General features: G+C 39.2%; 1 protein-coding gene across 5 annotated transcripts in view; it reads right to left on the minus strand.

Moving 5' to 3' along the window:
* FHIT (fragile histidine triad diadenosine triphosphatase) overlaps positions 1-25256 on the minus strand; it is a 1434235-nt gene that overhangs the window by 269582 nt on the left and 1139397 nt on the right. For all 5 annotated transcript variants that reach the window (XM_063115080.1, XM_063115076.1, XM_063115077.1 and 2 more), the window contains 2 exons: positions 16382-16527; positions 14080-14109 (listed from right to left, as the gene is read on the minus strand). In XM_063115080.1, the coding sequence (XP_062971150.1) occupies positions 14080-14109; positions 16382-16527 (176 nt within the window). The remainder of the gene's footprint in view (positions 1-14079; positions 14110-16381; positions 16528-25256) is intronic.

Genomic DNA, 25256 nt, shown 5'->3' on the forward strand with positions numbered 1-25256 from the left:
ACACATTTTACAGAGCAAATATTGCCTAGTAATCCACCGAAGATGAAAAGTCTGGAAAAGGCGAAGACAACAGATCTATACTACTTCCACTGAAGAGAAAGATTTTATTAAGCTTAAACCAAAAAGGGAGGACCTCGTGTTCTTTAGAGAGACTCATTTACTAGATGGTGAAAAATGAATGCTCTGGTTAATTTCATTTTGAATTGATTTATTTCTAAATGGGGGAAAATTGACACTCGGTGAAGAGAGTAAAAATTGAGTCTGTGGAAGAGCCAGCAAGTCTCAGGTATAACCCAATTATTTGAACACAGGAAATAAGAACATGGAGAAAAGGGTAGAAGGTCACCCTAGAAAATCATTCCTTGCAATGAATACCTTCCTTTCCCTCTCCCAACAGACTCAGAAAAGTACAAAGTGACCCATATTTCCAGGTTATTTCTGACACCTAAACCTAATCAGAGTTCACTCTTTAGAAATCCAATAGTTATTCTCAATTAGATTGCACAGCAAATTAAGTCATAAATTTCTCTAGCCCAGCCCTGGTTGCCACATTCTTAAAATACAACTTTCTTCCCTCTGGCACTTTATTTAAATCTCTGAGACCAGGCTCCAAAACAAGTTATGGATTTGATAATTTGCTAATGTGGCCACAGTAATTGTTTTGAGCCATATTGATGATTTTATTGGATCTTACAACAATCAATAATAATCCATTGCTGTCCCTGACTCTGGGGTTTTCTCACAGTCGACAAATGGGGCAGTGGATTCATTTTTAATGTACTCACTTAGTGCTCCCTTCCTGGGAGAGAGAGTCCACATATATTAATAAAGGCCAAGAAATGAATGGCATCAGTGCACATACTTTACCCTGAAGAATTAGCCGCAGGGTAAGATTTAATGCCAAAAAGAAAAGGGAGAATAGACTAACAGGGCCCATTCTGTGCAGCACCACCATCATTAAAGTTAATGGAATTACCGTGTGGTCATGCACCAAAGGGAGCCAATTGGAAGTTAAGCTCTTCTAGGGCCATTGATTTGCAGACTTTCACTCAAAGATTCCCACTGGCATGTGATTAGTATTGCAGATATGCAGAAGCACTTTAGAAATTGTTTACTCAAACTGCCAGTTAAGCATATTAAGGAGGAACAATACTGAATATTTTACAGTAGATGATCTAGTTAAGCATGTCTTCTGTCGGAAGTAGCAAAAAACTCAACTCTGCCTGGCTTAAACAATACAAGACTTTGTTGGGTCACCAAACTAAAAAGTGTAGAGGTAGTACAGGCTTCCAGGCTGCCATTCTAGCCTCCACATTTGCTTCATTCTAAGGCAGGTTGCCCTAGAAATCATATGATGGCTGTCAGCAGCTGTCAGAGCTACCTGCCTTCTTGTTCACAAGCAGTAGTAGAGAAAGCATCCCTTATCACAAATTAGACACACAAGTTCTCCATGATGATGGGACCAACCATCCCTCAAGTCAAGGGAATCCTACATTCCAAGTGGCTTAGGTAATGGTTAAAGTCATCACCAGGCAGAGCCCGTGGCGCACTCGGGAGAGTGTGGCGCTGGGAGCGCGGCAACGCTCCCGCCGCGGGTTCGGATCCTACACAGGAATGGCCAGTGCGCTTACTGGCTGAGTGCTGGTCACGAAAAAGACAAAAAAAAAAAAAAAAAAAAAAAGTTATCACCGTGGCTGAGAGAATTGGCTTAGGTAAGGTGTGAACAAATTTTAGGCTCCAGAACCAAATTTGGCCCACTACCTCTTTAAAAATAAAGTCTTATTGGAACACAGCCATGCCTATTTGTGCAAATCATTTACATATATTATATGGCTGCTTTTGTGCTACAAAGGCAGTTGTGTAATTGTGACAGAGACCACCTGGTCTTCAAAGCCTAAAATGTTTACTATCTGGTCTTTTACAAAAAAAGTTTGCCAACCCTTGGCCAACACCAAACAAGGTCTGCACCTGGAGCTAAAGATGGGTTCAAACCCATTCTAACTTCTTGGCTGCTAAATAATGAGAGAGTGTAGAAATTATGCTAGGGGCACAGCCTTAGTGCCCATAATAGTTATGACACAAAATAATTCCAGTTCTAGAAAAACGAGATTAGAAACTTAAAAACCAAACCAGTTAAGGTGGCCCATCATATTAAGCACCAGTGAAATATTCTAATATATTAAAACATAATAGAGACATTAAGTGCATTTAAAATATAATTAAAACTCCTTACCACAGTGTACAAGGCCTGGTATAACTGCTTCCCTACCTGCCTCTTCAAACTTATCTCCTGCCATCCCTCTCTTCACCCCAAATTTCTGCCACCTGGTTTTCAGTCATCTGCAAGAATGTGCCAAGCTCATTTCTATGGCTATTTCCTCTGCCCGAAATGTCCTTTCTATGCCCAGATCTTCACTCCTTAGGTCTCAGTTTACAGATCACTCTTCAGTGGGTCCTTCTTGATCACTCTATCTAAAGTAACCATACCACTCCTATTACCCTTTTCCCATGTTACCCCATTTCACAGCACCTTGTTATAGCCTTTCCAGTACTACCCCAAATCTGCAACATTTTATTTGTTCATTTGTGTATAGGGAGGCAGACAATAAGCTGAGAGTTGTTCCTTGGCTGGATCATAGCACCCAGAGCAGCACCTGGCACATAGTAGATACTCAGTAAATATTTACTGAGAGAGAAAAATAATATGACCTTAAACTACAGAACTTCTGCAACTTTCTTAGCCTTCCTCCATTATGGCATTTATTTTAAAGACTGTGCATAAAGACTAGAACTATATGTCCTTCTTCTTGGTCTCTCAGAGCCTGTAATAATACCTGGAGCATAGTATGTACTGGAAGAATAAATTAAAGAATGAATGCTAGGGCCGAGCCCGTGGCGCACTCGGTAGAGTGCTGCGCTGGGAGCGCGGCGACGCTCCCGCCGCGGGTTCGGATCCTATATAGGAATGACCGGTGCACTCACTGGCTGAGTGCCAGTCACGAAAAAACGACAAAAAAAAAAAAAAAAAAAAAAAAAAAAAGAATGAATGCTAGGTAGACAAACCTAAGTAGGCAGGATGCTTATTTCCTAGGAGGAAGAAATGAGATACGTTTGGTCGTAAGAAAATTCTCAACATCAACCACAGATCAGACTATTCAGAACTAGAAACAGCAACTTCACAGTGCTCTGAGTACCCATATAAAGAAAGATAAGAGAGACTTAAATGCTACAGGGGAGATTATCTGTAGAGTAGCAGATGATACTGGATGACTTCCAAGGTCGCTTGCCCCTCTGGGATTATCTGAGTTATCCTATGCTCTGAGTTTCTTCCTCAAGGGTGAGATTCATTTTGGGTCATCTGAAAGCGTAGCTGAGCTTGGAATCAGATTTATTCCTTCCATGGCTGAACAGTATCATCAAAATTACACTGCTAGAACCTTTTTACATCTGGGAATTTATACCATTTACAACCAGCAGATGAATTGAAACCCAAATAAAAGCCCCTGTTGGGTTGTTTTTCAGAGCACCAGGATAGAAAACATGATAAAATATTTGGGGGAAACAGATATTAATATATAGACCCCAGAGTGGGAGATCTGAATGTGAACATTAGGACAAATGGATTTCACCACGAAGTAGAAGAGTATTTGGTGTGTTCAGTTTGTTCTCTGTGTTGTTTATTCTTCTCAACCACTTTAGGCAAAGTCAACATCTTAAACAACCTCATGTTTATTTTTCATGTAACATCAGAAGCAAGAAAAGCTTATTTAAAAGAATAAAGTACCAGGGAAAGAAGTGAGAGTTTTCATTACCAGATCCAATAATGTTATCTTTATGTTGAATGAGCCCAGAATTTCAAATAATCATTTTTTGTCTTTTCCCTTGAGATTTGGGATTAATCTGATTTGGAAGGTTTCCAGAGATGTATGTCTCCATTTCCCTGATCTTGGCAGACAAGAGGCTTCTCCAGAGAAGGGATCTGCTCCTGGAGTATAGGTGTAGGACTGATGCCTCATGACATATAAAGTTAAAATTTCAAAATTACCCTTTCCCAGCACTAACATAATTCATGTTGAAGGAGAAGAATTTCTCACTGTGTTTGACCCGAGGGCCATTACAGATTCTCACCGACCTAATATTTTTCACTCAAATGTGTTAGGAAGGTCATTATTCTAATTCTTCCATGTCTGTAGCCCTGCAGGTTACCATGCCTATTCTCCATTAAGCTGGTTTCCATGTGACCCAGGCTCAGCCAACAGATCCATATTTTTCCAGCTGCTTTTTGGGACTTGAGAATTAGTTTATTAATGGCTTTGGCATAAAGAGCAAAGAGAAGCCTCTGAAAGGGATTGAATAATTCAGGATGAATATAAGATTAAGAATCAAGTCTAGGTCATCTAGACCAAGAATCAAAATATATTTATATAAGTAAATAAAACAACAGTTCATAAATCTGGGTAACGACCAGAAGCAAATGTGGGCCTTTCAAAAATCTATTTCATGGGTCCCATCCTCAGAGATTTGAATATAGGAGGTATAAGAACTGGTTATATGCTAAGGATAACAAAGCAAAAAGAGTGAATTATTACAGAATGGAAAATTCTTCAAATGGGGCTCTTGCGAAATAAAAATTATAGAAATAGCTACATATTTTTTCTTTTAAAATACATTTAAAGAAATGAATATTTAAAAATATAAACAATATAATCAACAACCAGGTATTCATTACCAAATTTGAAAATAAAGCATTATAGAGTTAAAGGCCTCTGGGTACCCTTCACATCCCATATTGTGCTCCAACTTCACTGCCTCTACCCAGAGGCAATCCCAACCCTACTTGAGTCCATATCTCCAAGAAATATATAGACCTACATGTTGTAAAACTTATACAGATAGCCTATAAGCAAACTGCTTTTATATTTATTATTTGCTGCTGTTAATAGTTTCTGAAGCAAAAGTTTGTAATATGTAATTCTGTTTCAGCTGAAATGCCCAATTACAATCAAGGCACACAATATTTTATGGGCTCATTCACTATTCTGTATTTAAGGATGTGGTATGGTCTAAAACAAGTTAATCATCTACTGAGACAGAACTAGCCACTTATATTTAATCAAAGGTATTGAATCCTTATAGCATGATTAATGGGGCTGAGTTTATTTTACCCGTTTTTACAGAATTGAGAGTTTGGCCAAGCCAACTTTGTCACAGGTTTAAAAGTCTGAAGTTAGAATGAGCTGATAATATAGGGTTAAAAATTTTTGCACATAATTTCCTAGACTTGGGAAACACACAGCAAAATGGTGAGAGAGAGTAATTCCTCCCACAATTATTTATTGCACACTAGTACCCCATAGCAAAATAATGATTGTAAGTAACTGGTCTTAATACATCAACAAAGGTAAGAAGCCTACTCTGAATAATAATGCCTTACATTTATGTGGTGTTTTAGGGTCTACAGAACACTTGCCATTCACAGGATATTTGCTTTCATAGTGATTAAGTAGAAATCCCAAACTCTGAGCCTTAGGTGTGGAAGAGAGTATACTGAAACCTATAAAACACTGACATTAAAAATGTATCTGCCATATTTACCACATTTCCGCATTACAGATCTCAAAATAAATTCAACAGCCAAATATCCACTTTGCTATATGTCAGGGCCTCTAATTACTGAAGGAATTTGTTTGGTAGCACAAATGAAAAATTAAACATCTAAAGCATATAATTCTGCTATAAACTGACATACACAAAGCAGCATTTAGGTTAGTTAACCCTCACCTATATAATAAAATTAAACAAGGATTGCCCTCTACATATTTTTTAATGGAAGCCAACATTATTCCAAGTGGAGCAAAATAATACATATTAATCTGTGCTGAGGGTGACAACATATTTACAAAAGCTCTCCTTCAGCATCACTGACTGTACTTGCTGGATGCACAGTGTATTCAGAAACAGCCCAGCCATATGATAAAGTGAAGAGTTGGGTTTATTGACAGGCACGGTTTGATCCCAGTTTTACTAACTGCCAACTGTGTTTTTTGTATGTCACATTACTTCTGAAGGTCTCAGTTTCCCCAAGTGCAAAATATACATGCCCAATTCTGGGGTTTGCTGGGAGGAGTAAGTAAAATTTAAAAACTAATAGAGAACGTTTATTGAGACTTTACTATGTGCCTGGCACCGTTTTAAAGGTTTTTACATGCATTAATCCATTTGGTTCTCACAACACCTCTAGGAGGCAGAATACCATTAAGACCTCCATTGTATAAATTTATAAATGAATGCTGAGGCTCAGAAAGGTTGAACTGCACAAGAGTCACACACTGGTAGGTGACATCTCTGGGTATGAAACCATGCAGAGTCCATCCTTTTTGCCAGTATGTTCTAACTGCCCTGCATTCTCCCCTCCCCCCATCCCATCCACCTTATCTGCCTGTGAGTTTGAAAGAATAGGGAAAAAATAAATTACAACATGAAATTATCAGGGGCCTTGGTTAATTTTTCTTTCAGTGTTTTGACCTAGATGGCATCATGCAAATCAAAATTAACCAGTTAGAAATGGCAAAACTCATTGATTTGATACCTACTTAGGAGAGGGCTTGAGGGTTTAATAGGAGAGAGGAAGTTTCCCAAAGGAGACAGGCAGGTTCCGAGTCCTTTCTGCCTGGACAACTAGGGACCAGGGAATTTGCCTCCAAATCACCAGGAGAAGGAAGGGGAGTCAGAGACATTTACATACCAGGGGGAAAAGCGCCTGGAGCCTCAACACCCCTCAAAGGCATCCACTCCCACATGTACACTGAAACCCATCCCTGAGCACTGCAATTGTTTTTGGTTTTCCAAACTCAGTCAAATCAAATTCATTATGAGGGCAGAAATGCAAATTGTAAGGCAACTCCACAAGATAAAACCTCCTGTATCCTGAAGATACTAATTCTTCTGGCAGTAAATACATGCATTCAGTATAAACACAGGCAAGGTACTGTTCATCATGGGTGTAATCAAAAGATAAAAGTCCTTCGGAAAATTGCAGCTCTCTTAAAATTTCTTTCCAAATGAAAACAAATACATAAATAACAAAGAAAATCATTTTTCTTCTCAAGATCCAGGTTTCTTCTTCCTGTGCACACCAAATCTCTCCTAGGAGTTGGTTTGGGTTAAGTGCAGCAATGTGGAGATTCCTCCTCAACCCTTTCTTATCACTCCTTTGGTAAAGCAGCTTCAGAAGACTCAAGAATGTATCAGAATCACCTGTGGTACCTGTTAAAATGTAGAGTCCTGGGTGCCACCACAGACCTACTGAACCCACATGGGGGTCAGGCAGATTTCTGTTCTATGAATACCTACGTTAAGTAATAGTGAAGTACACTGTTGATTCATAACCATGACTTACTCATTAGCATCAAGGCGTACAGCAGAGGCTGAAAGTATCAGGATAGAGAGGGTCAATATTTTTTCCTAATTAATAAGGCAGGCTTCTGAATTTTCAAGTGGTCATTTTTATAACAAATTCAAACAAGATATCCAAATAGTATAATTCATACAATCAGAGGAAAGTTTTCTCAAGAATTTAAGCTAAAAGGCAGTAATTAACAGTGAGAAAATTCATTCCTAGGTGTTTTATGTTTTTGGTGGCTATTGTAAATGGGCTTACTTCCTTGATTTCTATTTCTCTTAGTTCATTACTGGAGAATATAAATGCAACTGATTTGGGGGTATTGATTTTGTATCCTGCAACCTTACTGAAATTATTAATCAACTCTAAGAGTTTTTGGATAGAGTCTTTAGGTTTTGCTATATATAAGATCATGTCATCTGCAAATAGAGATAGTCTGACTTCATTTTTTCCAGTCTGGATGCCCTTTATCTCTTTCTCTTATCTAATTGCTTTGGCTAGTATTTCCAGTACTATGTTAAATAGGAATGGTGAGAGTGGGATCCTTGCCTTGTTCTTGTTCTTAAGAGAAAAGAACACTACTACACTGTTGGTGGGACTGTAAATTAGTACAGCCACTATGGAAAACAGTATGGAGGATTCTCAAACAACTACAGATAGAACTGCCATACAATCCAGCAATCCCATTCCTAGGTATACACACAAAGGAATGGAAATCATCATGTCAAAGGGATACCTGCACTCCCATGTTCTTCACAGTTCTATTTACAATTGCCAAGATATGGAAGCAATCTAAATGTCCATCAACAGAAGACTGGATAAGGAAAATGTGTATATATACATAATGGAATACTTCTCAGCCATAAAAAAGAATGAAATTCTGCCATTTGCAGTAACATGGATGAACTTGGAGAAAATTATGTTAAGTGAAATAAGCCAGGTACAGAGGGAAAAGTACTACATGTCCTCACTCATAAGTGGGAGCTAAGACTGAAAGAAGGAAGTAAAGAAAGACCACAGCGGTGTGTTGGACTTGCAGAGTGAGAGAGCATACATAGGGCTCGCATGGGGGGAGAGGGGGATGTTGGAGATTAATTGGGTGGGGGACATGGTGAATAATCACAACTCGTGGTAATGGGTATCCTCATAATATTGATCTGAGCATCACATCCTAGGCATAGGGGGTGACAGTCAGCTTTGTATTACATGAATATGCATTTTAAAAAAAAAAGGAATCACCTGAGAATGGTTAAAAAATAAATAAAAAAGAGAAAATTCAGTGTATAGTAATTAAATGAATTTAGCAAGAACACAATCAATCTCAAGGTCAATTACATTCTCCTACGACACAGCCTTAGCCTATTTTACAGATAAGAAAATTGAGGTTAAGATTAAGGTTAAGATATAACCCAAGATCCCAGGGACGTTATGTGGCAGGGTTGGGATTTGAACTAGGGTTGTCTGGTTCAAGATTCCATACACGTCCAAATCCTAGCCAATCTCTGCAATGCACGTTATCTACTGAATATGAATGTCAATTTCTCCTCACTATTACTCAATATAATAGATAGGATTTCCCCATGGAAAATCTGTCCTAGGACCACAGAAACTCCTCAGTTGAACAGAGAGCTTCTTCTTTTTTTTTTTTATAATTTTTAAATCACACTCTTTAAATAATTCTTTTTCTTGTTCTTCTAGAGCAATCTGAAAAGTAATTGCTAATATCTCAACAGTTATTAAGAGATACTTCCCACTGCATTAGTACTATAAAATTAAATCTCTAAGTAGAAGGATTCAAGAACCATAAACATGGAAGAGTGTAAGTAAGCATATTCTATAAATAGTTCTTATGAGACTCCAGATTATCAGCCTGGCATAAATCTCTCCTTAGTATACCTAAAACACCCTCCCACCCAAAGATGCACATAGTAATTGTTCTAAAAGATAGCACACAATTAACTTATTAAGTAGTATCCCCTTTAAAGGAAGGAACATTGCTTTAATGGTTTGATGACCTGAAATTACATTTGTAGAATAGGATTTTGGAACTTGACTTAGTGGAAATTTCAGTCTTTGTTAGTGACACCTGGAATATGGGAGATTTTTTCGATGGAAATTCAAGGAAGCTCAGACCCCTGACTGCATGCTCAAATTTAAGTACATATCATCTGCTACTTCATGTTAACCAGTTAGAAACTTAGGAATAGAGATTTGTTTTATCAAGCAAACTCCCACTATCATTTCCATCTCCTCTCCACACAAAAGTCAGTAAATGTAGGGGAGAAAAAGTAGTATCTTTCTCTTACCCATGGCTAAGATTCTTATAACAAAATGCAGATTAACAAGAGAAAAGCATAACAAATTTACTTAATATAAGTTATACATGGCACAGGGGCCTTCAGAAATGAAGACCCAAAGAAACGGGGGGAAACTATGTATTTTTATGGACAGTCATGAAGAAGTGTGATAGGAGGACAAAAGAGTATGGTCAGGTGGTCATAAACTGGGGGAACTTAGCGAGGCCGGTTTGTTCAGATTCTTCTCAGCCATCAGGTATAGAGCAGGACCCCTCTGGAATGAGGATCTTATGACCTATTTTCAGGGGAGGTAGGTCAGAGAATTATTTTATGGCTGTCTTCAGGGGACAAAGGTCAGAGATGGTCAGAGAGTGGCCTTCCTGTTTCTGGGATTTTCTCAGTTTCCCTCACCTTAAAATACTCAGTATGCGAAAGTGCCGTATTTTGGGGTAGTGTGTTCTAAGCCCCATAAACAGTGACAAAATCCAGGTCCTCAGAAGCTTACATTCTCAGCAGACTAAAGACACAGCAGAGTCACTGGGACATAAACAAACACACAAACAAATAAAAGACAGTGAAGAACGCCTTGATAGGAATGAAATGAGGTAACAGGATAGGGAGTAAGGGCTCTGGGAGGGCTACTTCAGATGAGGGTAAGGGAAGGCTGATGTGAGGTGCTCCGTGGCTGAGAAGGAGAAAAGAGATTGTTTCTCAAGTCTGCAGGACGTCCAAATCGCTGCCATAATCGCCTGGTGAATGGCAGGTTTCTAGTACTTTTAAACCCAAAAAGGAGAGTTGATAATCAATTGCAAAAAAAGAGGTCACTTTTTTACTTCAATATTTCCTGTTTCCTGCTACAATTGCCTTACTGAATAAGACAGGCCACGCTTGTTCTTTGCAAAGCAAAATTTAAAGCCCCTGAAACAGAAAACCCTACAGTGGCATCATGTTCAAGAAGCCGACTCAGCGGTGCACCTTCATTAACAATAACCACAGTTGCTTCAGGGGAAAAGACCACTACTGCATTTATTGCTACTACTACCCAGCATGAAACGAAAATGGCTTAGAACCTAGGCATCAGGCAGATAGCAAGAATCAGACACAGAGGCAAAGATGAAGAGAACAGTCACAGCACTTTCCGTGGCAGGTTGTCAAATGCCGCCTCAGCGTGTGCAACTGTGTGAACTTGAAAATAGGAAATGCACAGAGTGTTGAACTCTGGTTTTCAGAACCGGACAGCTGAATATTAAAGATGCTGCTTTGGCCCCTGGAGGAGCTGTCTACCACCAGACTGTCTTCCACGGGTCATGGTTATGTGTCCGTCACTACTGTTTTATCGCTGTAAAACAGTAAGGCTGGTAAATTTGTACACTCTGAAAAGAATCACAGGGTGTGCTTGTTAATAACGAAGATTCCCAAGTCCGAAACACAACATTCCAAATCAACAGATTTAGAGTAGTGACAATCAACTTTTTGCTGTTGTTAAATAACACCAAAGTTAATTTTCATGTGGGTAGAATAAGGATCACACCTTAAAAAACATTGACTAGACAACTTTAGATATGGAGACTTTGGTCTAAAAAGAGCAATTTCAAAAACTTCAGTGCCCATTGAGATTTTACGTGTGTGTGTATATATGCTGGTTTTCTTTCAACCATTATATTCCACAAAGAATTTGAGATGGTCCTTGTTTTAGTCCGTTTTGTGTTGCTAGAACAAATACCTGAGACTGGGTAATTTATAAAGGAAAGAAATTTATTTGGCTTATGCTTCTGGGACAGCTGCACCTGGCGTGGGCCTCAGGCTGCTTCTACTCATGGTGGAAAGTGGCAGCAGCCGGTAGGTACAAGCAGATCACATGGTGAGAGGAAGAGCGAGAGAGAGGAGGTGCCAGGGTCCTTTAAATAATCAGCTCTCGCAGGAACTAACAGAGTGAGAACTCACTCATTAATCCCTCCTCCCCCAGGGAGAGCATTAATCCATTCATGAGGGATCCGCCCCCACGACTCAATCAGTTTCCAACACTGCCACATTGGGGATCAGATTTCCACATGAGTTTTGGAGGGGACAACACATCCAAACTCCATCAGCCCTGCTAATTCACACTGGGGAAATTCTATGATCAGGTTGGAAACAATGGAAAGATATCCAAAAAACATAAAAAGCTGATTTAAAAAGTAGATTGTTAAAATACTAAATTTTTTTTTTTTTTGTCTTTTTTGTGACCGGCCGCACCGCCACTCACTGGCTGAGTGTGCCGGCCATCCTTATGTAGGATCCGAACCCGCGGAGGGAGCACTGCTGCGCTCCCAGCGCCGCACTCTCCCAAGTGCACCACAGGGTCGGCCCTAAAATACTAAATTTTAAAAATGACCTTAAGCTAAATAAGAATGGTGGTGATAATAATAACCACATCCAACAATTCATACATAAGTACTACATGTTAAGAATTAGTCCATTGTTATCACCTTCAAAGCTTACGAAAACATTAAAAATATTGGCCCCATAATTGTGACATCAAAAAAAGTAGGTGCTATTGCAGTTGGAGAGTGTATAGTCATGTAGTCATGGTTCTCAGCCCTGCTAGATTCAATGCTTGCTTGTTTTGTGTTTTATTTTACTATAGTTTGTAATCAAGAGGTAATTCAAATACCATAAAATTCACCGTTTTATAGTATACAACTCAGTGGCCTTTAGTATATTCACAATGCTGCACAATCGTCCTTACTAACTCCACAACATTTTCATCTCCCTAAAAGAAACCTGTACCCATTAAGAGTCACTCCCTATTTCCTCCTTCCCCCAGCCCCTGGCAACCAGTAATCTACTTTCTGTTTCTATTCAATGCTTGTCTGTACAGCAAATATTTTCAATGCTCCCTCTGGATTTGCGAAATAAAATTTCGAGATCATATAACCTACCTATTCATATAAATTTTAGCTATGTTTAATATGTGCATAATATCAGTCTGTGCATTCCACCTAACATGGTTTGTGCACTCTCCCATGTTACTAGCTATGCCTCTACAGCGTCACTTTCAATGGCTGAAGGAATTCCATCAAATAGACATTGTATAATACATCCACCATATCCAGTGTAGTTAGAATTTACATTTGAATACTGAGTTTTTAAAAATCTGGTAACCAGCTTCAAACATATGTATTTCAAGAATTGATTTCAAAAATAAGCCACTGGTATTATATCCTTTTTTTAGTATCTGCATATTTGCAACCTTGCATGGGAGTAGACAGTGGGAAGGAGGAAAGATGAAAGTCCCCTCTGTCCCTATCACCATATCTTGTGTCTTGAGCAATCAGGGGGCTAGTCCTTTTCTATCAAACAAGGAATTTGGTGGCTCATTTGATGGCAGTTCCTACAGGACATACACTCCTCAGAGATACTTCCCAGAGATTCTACTTGAAAAGTCCCACAATAGCTATGTTAAATATTAAAGCCATATGCAAACTGAGATTAAAATAAAAAAGAAACTATGTTTATCTGGAATTGTTTGGTGCCAAGCATAACCTTCCCCACTCAGCCAGTCTTGGAGCATGAAACTTTATTTCACAAAGTACATTAGCACCCAGCCTTACTCCTGATTTCTAGCTCAAAAAAAAAAAAAAAAAAATAGCCTTTTCTATGACTTATGGAGGATACAACTGCAGAGGAATCTGCATTTGTATAAAACAGGCTGAGACTCGGCTTCAAATCAGCCAGGATGTTATCCTTTTATTTTTATGATGGAGGCAGAAACTATCCTAAATAAATCCTCCTTTCCTCTTCTAGCACACTTGAAAACCCATTTTTGAGCTTCAGTGACTCCATTAGGTTTGAACTTTGGTATTAAGGACATAGGGAGAAAAAGGGTAGGTGTTGGGGGTGGGGAGAAAGAGGATAGAGAGAAACGCAGGGTGAGGAGGAGAGGGGGACACCGCAGGGCCACCCCAGTGATCATCCCTTCACTGCAGAACGATGAGGCAAAAGTAGACTATGTAGAGGACCGAAGGTGTGTCAAAGACACTCCAGGCTTAACACGGGACCCACAAAAACCCACACAAAGCCTCTGTGTTGACTGCTAGACACTACCCCACATGATACCCTTTCACTTCAGTTTGCGTTTCCGGACTCCTTGATTTAGTTTCTGTTTTAACATTCGCACGATAATAATTTTTCAACAAAAGGTAAATGCCTTGTAAACTAATGGTTAACATATTGTTTGGAATAGTTTATAATGTCAGGATTGATGGCTCTAACACTGAGGGTCTCTCTGACCTCGAAGATAACATAATGAAAGAGCAATGTGCTGCAAATGACTCATGATTTTTTATTAGTTCTCATAATTGTGCCTTATTAATTTGTATGCACATAATAAGCACTCACCTTCACAGTCTGTCCAGCTTCGGGGCCATCCTAGAAATGGGAAAAAAAAAAAAAAAACAACTGAGGTGAGAACAGATAGATGGTATCTCCTGCTTATTCAGAAACATCACCTGTTAATAATTTAGATCCAATTTCATTGTGTGTTAATTTATAGTATTCTCATGGGGACCTCTCTCGCTTCAAATGTGAGGGACCAGACAGTTCTCCATTTCTGTCTGTGGGTAAGTGAGAAGTTATGTATAAAAATGATATAAATGATCAGTGAGCCAACCGCCTTGTTCCTTTTCATGCTCTTTGCTCTTGGCTATGGTTTTAATTACTTTAAAGGAAGGCTGAAAATGTTTGGGGAGGTGAAGTATCACACCTTTTGGTTATCTTTAAAATCAGACATGGCTGAATTAATATCTGATTGCTTTAAATATCTCCTCAGGAAATCTGCTGTAAACATAATCCATTAAGCAAGAATACGGGCAGCGTCTCATACGGGAGGAGTCCTCTATGGCTCTTCTGACCTTGGGGGAAGAAAGTGGGAGTGTACATTGCAGTTGGGCCAACAAAACTATTGGCTTGGTTGAAAATGAGCAAAGTCACCAGTCTTAACACAAAGCCAAAGCAGGTGCTCCGCTGGTTTGAAATAGCAGAATGAGTAATATCTCTATAATCAGAAATTCCAAAACGCAATTGGAACTCTGTGACTTTGGCCAAAACTATCTAGCCTGACTAATGGGGTGAAAATCCCTGCCCTGCTGTGGCAAAGATTAAGCAGAACTCCGTACATTAGTGGTTTTCAAACCTGGAGTCACAACCCATTAGTGGTCATGAAGCCAACTCAATGGGTTGCAACCAGCATTAAAAACAAAAGAAAACAGATCATAACAGAACAAAAACCATCAGAATACACAGAATGGGTAAACATTGTTTTGTGAAATTCTGGCTTCCTTTATCTATATAGGTGTATGTGCAGGGCGGTGTGGGGGGGGGTAGATACACATGTTTACAAAATAAACATATATCTTACTGTGGGATAAGTGAAAACATATTTAACAGTACTGCATATATGAAAGTATTCTAAGTGCTCTATACAAGTCAATTCTTATACTTATGGAATTAACTTTCTAGTGATTCATGTTAGATAACCAGCACTGGTCATTTCTAATAAATGCAAATTTTCTTTTTATATTTCATTAAACTCTGACAGATGTTTTCATTTCTTGTCTTCTGGAAACACAGTCTGCAACATAACATTTGATATACCCACCCTGAGCTGAACTACCTGCCTGAAGGTGACTCAAATGGTTTGACATATAGCACTCTCTCCCACAGACATGCATACACACAAACGCACAAGATATTTTTGAGGGGAAATTTAGATACTCTCAACACAGACGCAGCAGCAAAAAAAAATTTTTTTTTGAGAAGCAGATGAACATTTTTTAGTCAGAGCTTTTATAACCTGAAAATATTGGCTTACTTTATCTGGTCTATTTGAAGGTCGATGGTGCAGAGCTGGGAAGGGGAGGAAAAATGGTAAACACTCAGTTTAACTAAAGGACTGAGCACAAAGTCTCTGCATCTTGGAACAATCTATTTCTTTCCAAAGGGCAATTGCACAGTCATCAAATTTCAGAGCCACGGAGGACTTTACTTATGTATTTCTACCCTCAGCCCTTTACATGGGGATTGGAAGGGGCTCATGAATGTTCCTAGTGATTCACTCAGTTCCCAGCTGCTGACTCACCATAAACCTCCTTCTCCCGGCCTGATAACTGTGGGCTCAACCTCTGCTGAAAGATCTCCAGTGACTGGGCATCTGATGTCTTTATTGGAGAGTGGGTCACACTCAACCAATCAATCTAGCTTCCAAACTGTCCGTGATCAATCACTGTAGCACGAATGAAAGGTACAGAAAAGGTAAGCCCTATGAGGACAAGGCCCAACCTAATTTGCATATCACTGTTCCCTTGGAACTAAAGCAGTGCTCAAAATGTGATTACCGTGGAAAGAAAACGACTTGTTCAGCTCTAATTCCAGTAAAAGATCTGGAATGTCATAATGTCCATTAAATCACTTATCCATTACTCCCACCTGCTTTGTAAACAATGCCTCAGATGATATTCCACAGTCCATCATGGGGCCGATGGATAGTAGGGCTGCCCTGGATTAGTAACATCTCTGTTGGCTATTATATAAGATGCAAACACCAGAGCTGCTTTCCCAGTGGGATGTCAGGAGCAGAGAGTCCAATGCTAGGATTTAAAAAGGAAGAAAAAATCATTTTTGTCTGAGCAATCTGTACACTCACCTGCATGGAAAAGGTGAGTGATGTTCCCTGGAAATGTTTCTCCACCACTGTCCCAACTCTCTGAACCGCCTGAAATAAATCGGCCACTTCATCGGGATGCAGGTCACGGAAGCGCTCCACTGGCCGCAGTGGGCACACGAGGACATCTGCAGCAAGGTCTGTTAAGGAACACTCTGCTTGCTTTGGGTAGGGTTCTCATTGAATTGCCTGGGCTCAGGGCCTGAACTCTCAAAGACTAAGGAATGAAGAAACAAATATTTACCAACTATTGAACTCCAAGCAGTTCAAAGAGAGCTTACAACCTGGTTAATTATACTTTGCAGGAGAAGCTGTGGTGTACAGAAGAATTTCTTTTAAAGAAAGGAACATTAGTGTACAGATAGATTCAAGCGCTTGCTGAGATAATTATGACAGGAGGAAAGATCTATTCTGGACCATCATCTCCTGACCACTATTCTAATGCTCTGTCTTCTCCAGCAGCCAAAGGCATTAGGTTGGAGAAACAACTGGAATATCCAGTTGGTTTCTCCAGGTAGAACATTGTGATTAAAATTTTAATTTAAGTATCTCCTTAGAGAAACAAGAGAAATATGTAATGAATGTATGATAGTAGATGTTTATTTTTAGAAGGACTGTAGACATTCTGAAAATGTACAGTGAACTTCATCTATAATGAAGAGATGTGCCATACGGTTAAGTAATTTATGACAATTGTTCCTCAAACAGATTGTTCAGAACCCGAGAAGACATTTCAAGGAAAATCATTAAAGAAAAGGGTTGTCTGCTTATGCAAATGAAATCATCTTAATGCATTCTACAAATAAGATAAAGTAACATATTTATATTACTGGTCTGAGCAAACAATAAGGTCTAGAGAAAAGGATATAAGTTTGGTCACTTATCGGTAGCAAATTAATATTCACTGTTACACCATCAATAACATTTCAGTTCTTTTTTGTGTGTGAATTTGTCATATATGCACACATATATGCACACATACATACAGGTATGTGTGTGTGCATATATACACAACATATATTAATGTTTGTTTAGGTTTCAGACACTAGTTGAAGAAAAAAGCACTCTTGTACTTTTAAAAATTTCTTTCTTTTTTCCTTTTTTCTTATTGTTTTAAGACGGCATGCTCCTGCCTGGAGCTAAGTAGCTAAGGGGCATTATAAAACCACAAATCTTCAACTGCTGGTCCCACCAGAACATCAAGCACTTTAGCCCATCATACTGTTGGTAGGACTCAGGACCTGGGGGGGGCGGAAAGACACTGAGCTCACTGGGTGGGCCTGGTTTCCATAAGAGAGAGGGAAAAAAAGAAAGGGGAAAACTGATTAATTTTGCTCATAATCAGGAAATTCATGTCAACGGTAAACTAGGAAAAGGGGCATTTGTTTAATCTGAGTTCATTTTTCAAGAGAGGAGAAGGGAGGCCTTCACCCACAGGGCATCTGATACTTAAAAAGATAATTATCCTTCTTTGGCAGGGCTGCTTTATTATCATGGGTCAATGAACCGTTTAGAAATGAAGAATTTCCTTTCATTTCCTTTGAGCAGATTGCCAGCCTCCACTCCCACTGAGTTGCTTTTTCTTTGTTAAAAGGGACCTTTCCCCATCTTTCTCCTCCCTACTTTAATTTACACCCTCCCGTAGGCCTTGACTTCACCAAACCACAGGAAGATGACAACCATGTAAGTTTCCAACAATATCCGTAACTGCTGTGTTAGGCTTTGTACACACACAGCAACCCGGTAGGGAAGGAACAACATTTTACTTAAACAATTGCTTACTGTGAAAACTGGTGGAATGAATCCCACTCCCTTTTCAGCTAATGTAAATTTAATAATATTAACGACATCCAAGAGTTTGGGGTTTTCTCAATGCCATACAAAAATCTTATTATTTGTCAGTTTTGCTTGTCTGATGCTAAAGACTGGCTTGACTCAATGTTTAATGGGTCAAAATGTTTAAGGAATTAAATCAAAATGGCCGAATCTGTCAGATGCTTTGTGCTTTGTATACTCAATCACAGGACCACATAGCATATACATTTACTACTTTTATTGACCATTAATAATGGTCAAAAAAGTCAATCAAGCTTAATACATTTCCATTTAGGTGAATATTTTTTATCAGTCCATTTGTGCAACATTGCCCTGACATATATATATTCCCTGCAACCCAACCTTTTGTTAAAAAGTCATCTTACTTGCATATAACGCACACACAAATTTATATGCAACCAATAATAACTTGAAATAAAAAGAACATTTAAAGGTGTTTACTTGCCATGTGTTCACATGGGTTATCATTGTTTTTGTTCAGTTGGTACCCAGAGGATGGAAAAACAGGCATCTCAACCTAGATGTGACCATACAGGTGGGTTCCATAGGACTCTACAGGGATTTAGGTGGGTCTGGAGTCACACAGGTCAGGCTCTAGGTGCTACACGAGTGGCTGAGCTGGCCAGCAACAAACTCACTATCCAACACTTTCCCTGGGCCATTCTAGGAGCTAATATAGCCTCAGGATCAACCATCTTCCCTCAGTTCCTTTAAAGCCAAAGCAGTGTCCTGAGTGCTGCCTACCTCCCACTCAAAACTCCTCTTTCCCCAGCCCCCCTTTCACAGCATATACTCGCCACGTTCACCTTCCATTTCTCAAACACACTATGCTCCTTCCCAGATTTGGGGCCCTGGTCTTGACTGTTTTCTCTGCCTAGAATTCAATTCCCCCTGATTTTCACATGGCTGCTTCTTTCTTATCCTTCAGATTCCAATTCAAATGCCATTCCCTTGAAGGAGTATTCTAGAACCACCAGTTTGAATTACTACCTGGTTACTCTCTCTGAAAACACTCTCTTTTAATCCTTTCCATACCCCTTGCCAGCATCTGTTAGTTTTCCTGGTTGGTTACTACCTACCCAAATGAGAAAGTAAGCTCTACAAGAGCAAAGACTTTATCTTGTTTACTTCTATTTCACCACTGCCTAGAACACTAGTGACAATAAGTATTGCTGGAATGAATGAATGAATGATAAGCCAGACCCTCTTATCAGTTACCTCTGAGTACTAAGACTATGACAAAATGGAGATGACATTAATTTTCAGTAACATATACAAGATTAGGATAACCTGCAAGACATTTTTTTTTTCTCTAATTCAAAGAGGTTTATCCTTAATATCTGGCATACTTAGAACTACTGTTGGGGAACTTCAGAAATGTAAATTTATTTATTTATTTTTATTTTTATTTTTATTTTTTTTGTCTTTTTCGTGACTGGTAAGGGGATCGCAACCCTTGGCTTGGTGTCGTTCGCACCGCGCTCAGCCAGCGAGCGCACCGGCCATCCCTATATAGGATCCGAACCTGCAGCGGGAGCGTCACTGCGCTCCCAGCGCTGCACTCTCCCGAGTGCGCCACGGGGTCGGCCCTGTAAATTTATTTTTAATGTAAACTAATTCTCATATTAGCCCAAAGGAAATATAATTGTAAAGGTAAAATCCATTTTTGAAAAAACCCTTCTATAATTAAAAAGAATTGGTTTCTAGATTATTCAGTGTCTTAGATAAACAATAAACTTTATCTACATGAATGCTGCTTTATATTGTGACTGAGAAATGTAGTTCATTTATTTATTCAATGAACACTGAGGACCAGTTAAACATGGACAGTGTTAGGCTCTGGGAATAAAAAAGGAGAGTCAGAACTTGCTCCTGTCCTTCCTTCCAGTCCAGGAGACAGGACTGAAGCAAAATTTCAGTACAGATGTAAGCACTGAAGGGTACAGAAAAGTAGAGAGAAAAGGGAGAGTACCCAAAGCAGTGGAAAACCTGGGGCACCTGAGTAAGCAGGAGTTACAGGGTAATCGTGGATAACCTCTGAGTTATCCTATTCTTCTTTTCCTAAGTCAAAGACTATAATGCTATCATAAAATAGCATACTGGAGAAAGACCATTATGTTATCTTTAAAATTTTCATCACTTTTTAAGAAAAATATCTGAGACACATAGATCATTTTCATGACCCTGTGCAGCACTTCTGATGCTTTTAAGAATTCATCACAATAACCAGAAAATGTGTGTGGTATTGACATCATACAGATAAATCATGAGAATTTATTTCCAATGCAACTGAAAAAGTTTCTGCCATCTCCAACTTGAAAAACAAAGCATATGATCTGCAAACACATAAGGACATCAAAACAGTGTGCTGTTTACAAATTCATCTGAGAATAAAAGTATTTTCTCAAAATAAATGCATAAACCTTGGAAGACAACACCACATTGCCTGAAGATGGTGGGTATCACATGCTACATGTTGCTCCTAGAGAAATAACTAAGGGAAAGCAAATTAATTTTGAAGAAGAGCAGATAGCTCTTGTAATTCTACTGCCACTGTTTATATGCCAATTGTTTTAAGATAATATCATAGATGCAGTATTATTTAATTTGAAGACTCTTAGGGCTTGTTAATGGCTAAATCTTATATTATACCTAGGTTCTAAGGATATACTTTCTCCTGGGTTATGTTTGCTTGGGACTAACACCTACCTCTGTTAAGATTTTAGTCAACATGCATGATAACCCTTAAAGAACTAAATTTACTCAATTAGATTTAAGTCATGTTTATCCAGTATTCACCTTGTGTAAAAGCCTGTGAAAGGGGTTACCAAGATGGGATCTGGTCTCTCCCTACACTCTAGAGCAGAGAGATTTAGTAATAACTTTTTTAAAGGAAGAGAAGAGCAATAGTAACAATTTAGCCAGATAGTTAACAAAGAGATTTCTCATAGTAGAGGAAAAGCATGGAGGACTCCAGAGAGCAGATGAGATTTCAATTGAACTTTACAAAGGGGAGAGCAATTCAACCAGGGGGTTGAGCTGGCAAACTACTCACCCATCAGTCCAGGGTTTGTGCTGGGACTGAGGATGCCAAGATGAACAGGACCAGGTAGCTGACCTCAAAGCATTCACACTCTAATGTCCCAAACTGTCATTCAGTGTAAACAGGTCATTACAAAACACAGAGAAGCCCTATTGATAGAAATCAGTACAGAAGCTACAAGAGCACAGAGGAAACCAAATCTAATTCTGCCTCAAAGTGTTAGATAAACTTTTCCATTTCATTTTGCATTTCTATTTTCTAAAGTTAGAACCATTTCTCCAAATATAGACCAAAATCTATCCTTGAAAATGGCATGGAAAGTTAAAGTTAGCTTCAAATAACATTGCCAGGCATTCCTCCTTTGGCCAAAATCACCACTTCATTTACATGTGTACTTTTATTTACTTAATCTTTCCAACAAATCTATAAAGTACTATTATAATTCCCATATTGCAGATTAGGAAATCACAGCTTATAGAAAACAAACTTGCCAAAACAGCACACCCAAAATTAGATTAAAACTAGAATTCGACCCAAGTCTGTCTGATTCCAAAATCCATGTTATTAACAATGGCGCCGTGATATCATGCTTTTATCGCTTTCTTGACTTCATGTGTAAAAGCCTGTGAAAGGGGTTACCAGGATGGGATGTGGTCTCTCCTTATACTGTAGAGTAGCCTAGCCTCTTATTAAAAGTGTGCCTTGCATTCTCCAGTGCCCTGTTCACAGAAGAGGCCCACAAAGTTCATGAAATACAAAGATACGATGTGAAACTGCTGAAAGCCTGAGAAACACCTAGCCTTGCATGAAGAAAGGAGATGAGACCTATAATCCCCCAGTGGGAGGAGGCCTCAGAGCTGGGCAGTTGGTGTGGCCTCATCCTAACAATGAACACTGAGGAAGAGGATCAAGAATGAGAGAAGCACTTTGTTCCGGGGTTGAGCTGGAGGAAGTAAGGAAGGATGCAGAGCCTGCATTTTGGCCCTGCTCCATCTTTGGCTTTGGATTGCTTCGAGGTTGCTTTGGCTCCCCTCAGTTGCCACACTCCTGAGGGAGATTAGATATCACAGTCAACATCAGTGGGTTGGGTTGTCAGACACACTGAATCACTTTGCTTGTTGGACAGTGTAACGATTGTGAATCACTGGCTTTCCCACAACGTGACTTATATCACGAGAGACTACTAGAAACTTGGCGATACCTCTCCTTTCCCTTTTCCTCTCCATGCCCATCACCACCCAGAATGGACTGCATCTGTCCCTTTAGACATAAACACTTTGGGTGTCTTTGCCACATAAAAGCAGTGTGACAACATGCCTGGCCCTATGCTGAACTCTTGCTGACACACAGCTAACTCAGAATACACACAATGAAAGAAAGAAACTGAATGGAATCTTTGCTCTGGTCAAGTGCCTAAAGTTGATATGGTCGGGTTGGCTGTTTGCAAATAAGACCACAAGGATCCCTCCCAGCCTACATGCCCATTTGAAAAGTGACTTTGCCCCTCTTCCCACCAAGAGTCAGAGTCTATTTCCCCTCCCCTTGATTATGGGCTGGCCCTGAGACTTGCCTTGATCAGTGGAATATGTGGGAGTGTTGTTGTGTGACTTTACAAAGTTAGACCTTAAGAGACTTGCAACTTCTTATTTTTTCCTTCTTGGACCCCTGAGACCAAAATGCTATGAAAAATCCAAGATAGCCTACCGGAGAGTAAAAGGCAATATTATGGAATGGACTCAACAAAGAAGCAGTTGGCACTCAGAGGGTTGGAGAGTCAGGTATTTTATTATACCAGTGGGCCCAGAAGAGCTAGTGCTCCAAGCTCTGAGCCCCAAGTTTAGGTCTTCCAGGATTTATATAGGCAACCTTTCTGGGTTTTAGGTTTTTCTTTCTCAGCATTCATGTAGCTAGTACAGTAATATGTTCTGTTTCTCAGCATTCATGTAGCTATTGCAATAAGCAAGCACAGTTTACAGAAGCAGGAATGCAGAGCAGTTGATTATCAGTAAAGCAGATACAATAAGCAGGTTCTGTTTTAAAGTCAAAACAAGCTACTGAAAGAATTAATTTTGAATTTTTCCAACAGCAACATGTCTGAGAAATAAGGTACTTCTGCTGACAGCCAGCACCCATTGTCAGAGACCATTTCAGAACTTCTAGATCCAGGAGAGCCACCAATTGACTTCTAGTAGTTATCTACTGCTGCAGGATAAACTAACCCAAAACATAGGGGCTTAAAACAACATTGGTGTGTTTTTTTATCATGAGTCTGTTGGTAGTTTTTACTGTGGGTCTGACCTGACTCACTCTTGCAACTGCTTTCAGTTGGAAGACACGCTGGGGGCTGGGCTTAGTTGGGTCCACTGGGCCACTCATTCTCCTGGCTCTGTCATCCCAGTCCAGATGCAGAATCTCTAAGGTCTCTTCAGGCTTCAGTTCTTGCACATTTTATTGGTCAAAGGAAATTGCAAGCCAACCTAGATTCAACACAGAGATATAAATTCCATCTCCTAACAGCAGAAGTAGAAAAAGCATATTGAAAAAGAGTTTAGAGACTGAAAAGGAGTATGGACATGAAAAGGGGTATGAACATGCTGTACTGGGGGTCATTACTACAACAATCTACCATAGGTGGTAACTCTGAAGAGAAGTTCTGGGGATTTTGTAAAAATGAACAGGTGCCCAAGGCATCTTGGATATCCTAGTCAGTATACACAGCCATGATATTTTACAGTTAGAATGGATCTTAAACATTATCTACTCCAATAGTGTCACTGTCAGATGAAAAAAAAATGGCGTTAGAAAGGTTAATTGATTTGCTCAAAGTCACATAGTTAGTTAGGATCACAACTTGGATTGAAACTCAGCTGTTCAGCTTCCCAAACCAAAGCTCCTTCTGTTACACATAAGATGACAAAACGCTGCACCTCTGCCACCATTTTCCAATGCTAAACCTACAACAGACATAATCAACCACAGAATTCTCTCCTTGAACCAAAGTCATAGAATCCTTGTCAATACCAAGCTCTGAGCAGTCAACACCAAGGAGAGTAGGCATGCAAGAGAGACTCATGTGCCACCTCTGTGACCTACCATATACTGCCTCATGAATGACAAACAATTGCTAAGGTCTGGTAGAGTCATGAACAAAGTGAGATAACTCTGAAGTGAGAATCTGGTCAGTGACATCTAATTTTCATTATGATGCTACGGTTTTCTTCAAAATAAATTTGATATGTTCAAAATTTGCTCATCGAAGATAATAACTGATTTTTAAAAAATAATTTTAGGAGCATTTTCATGACAAATATGAAATATTTATGTAGAGAGTTCTGACAGAGAAATGGAAATGTACTGATTCAGATGATTAATTAAAGACGACAGGAGGATATTATTCTCAGAACTGCTCAGGCTTGCCCCCATTTACTTTTCTACATCTTATCTATTCTAGGGATTCAGAATATAAAAGTCACCAAAATAAATCAAATCATCAAAATATCACTGATTCTGATGATGCTGATTAGCATGTGTATATATGAAGATGGAGTGAGGCAACATCAAATAATATTCATATGACACAGAATTAGTCATTCTTCTAAACTAATAAAAAAGAAGTCTGTATTCATCTCTACTGCAGAACTGTATGTCATTTAAGATAAGCAAGAAACTTCCAAAGCCTCCATTGCAGACTTTTGCAGACCCCTTATAATTTATTATTTGCTGTAACAAATACTCCCAGTCCTTGCAAATGTTTAAAATAACCCTTAATAACCCCACTTCAAAAAACAACAACGGGAGGGACTATGAACTACTTTTTAAGAGAAGATTCAATTTATTTGATTCAAACAGCACAGTCACAGAGCTTTGAATCAAAGTAGGTGGCATCTCAAAAAGTAATTTGCTATTCACAAATAGGCACTTGAGTGAATTTTCATATTAGAAAGGTAGAAATGTTACCCCCAAAATTAACATATACAA

Source organism: Cynocephalus volans, chromosome 11, assembly GCF_027409185.1.
Source record: "Cynocephalus volans isolate mCynVol1 chromosome 11, mCynVol1.pri, whole genome shotgun sequence".
NCBI classification, from domain to species: domain Eukaryota; kingdom Metazoa; phylum Chordata; class Mammalia; order Dermoptera; family Cynocephalidae; genus Cynocephalus; species Cynocephalus volans.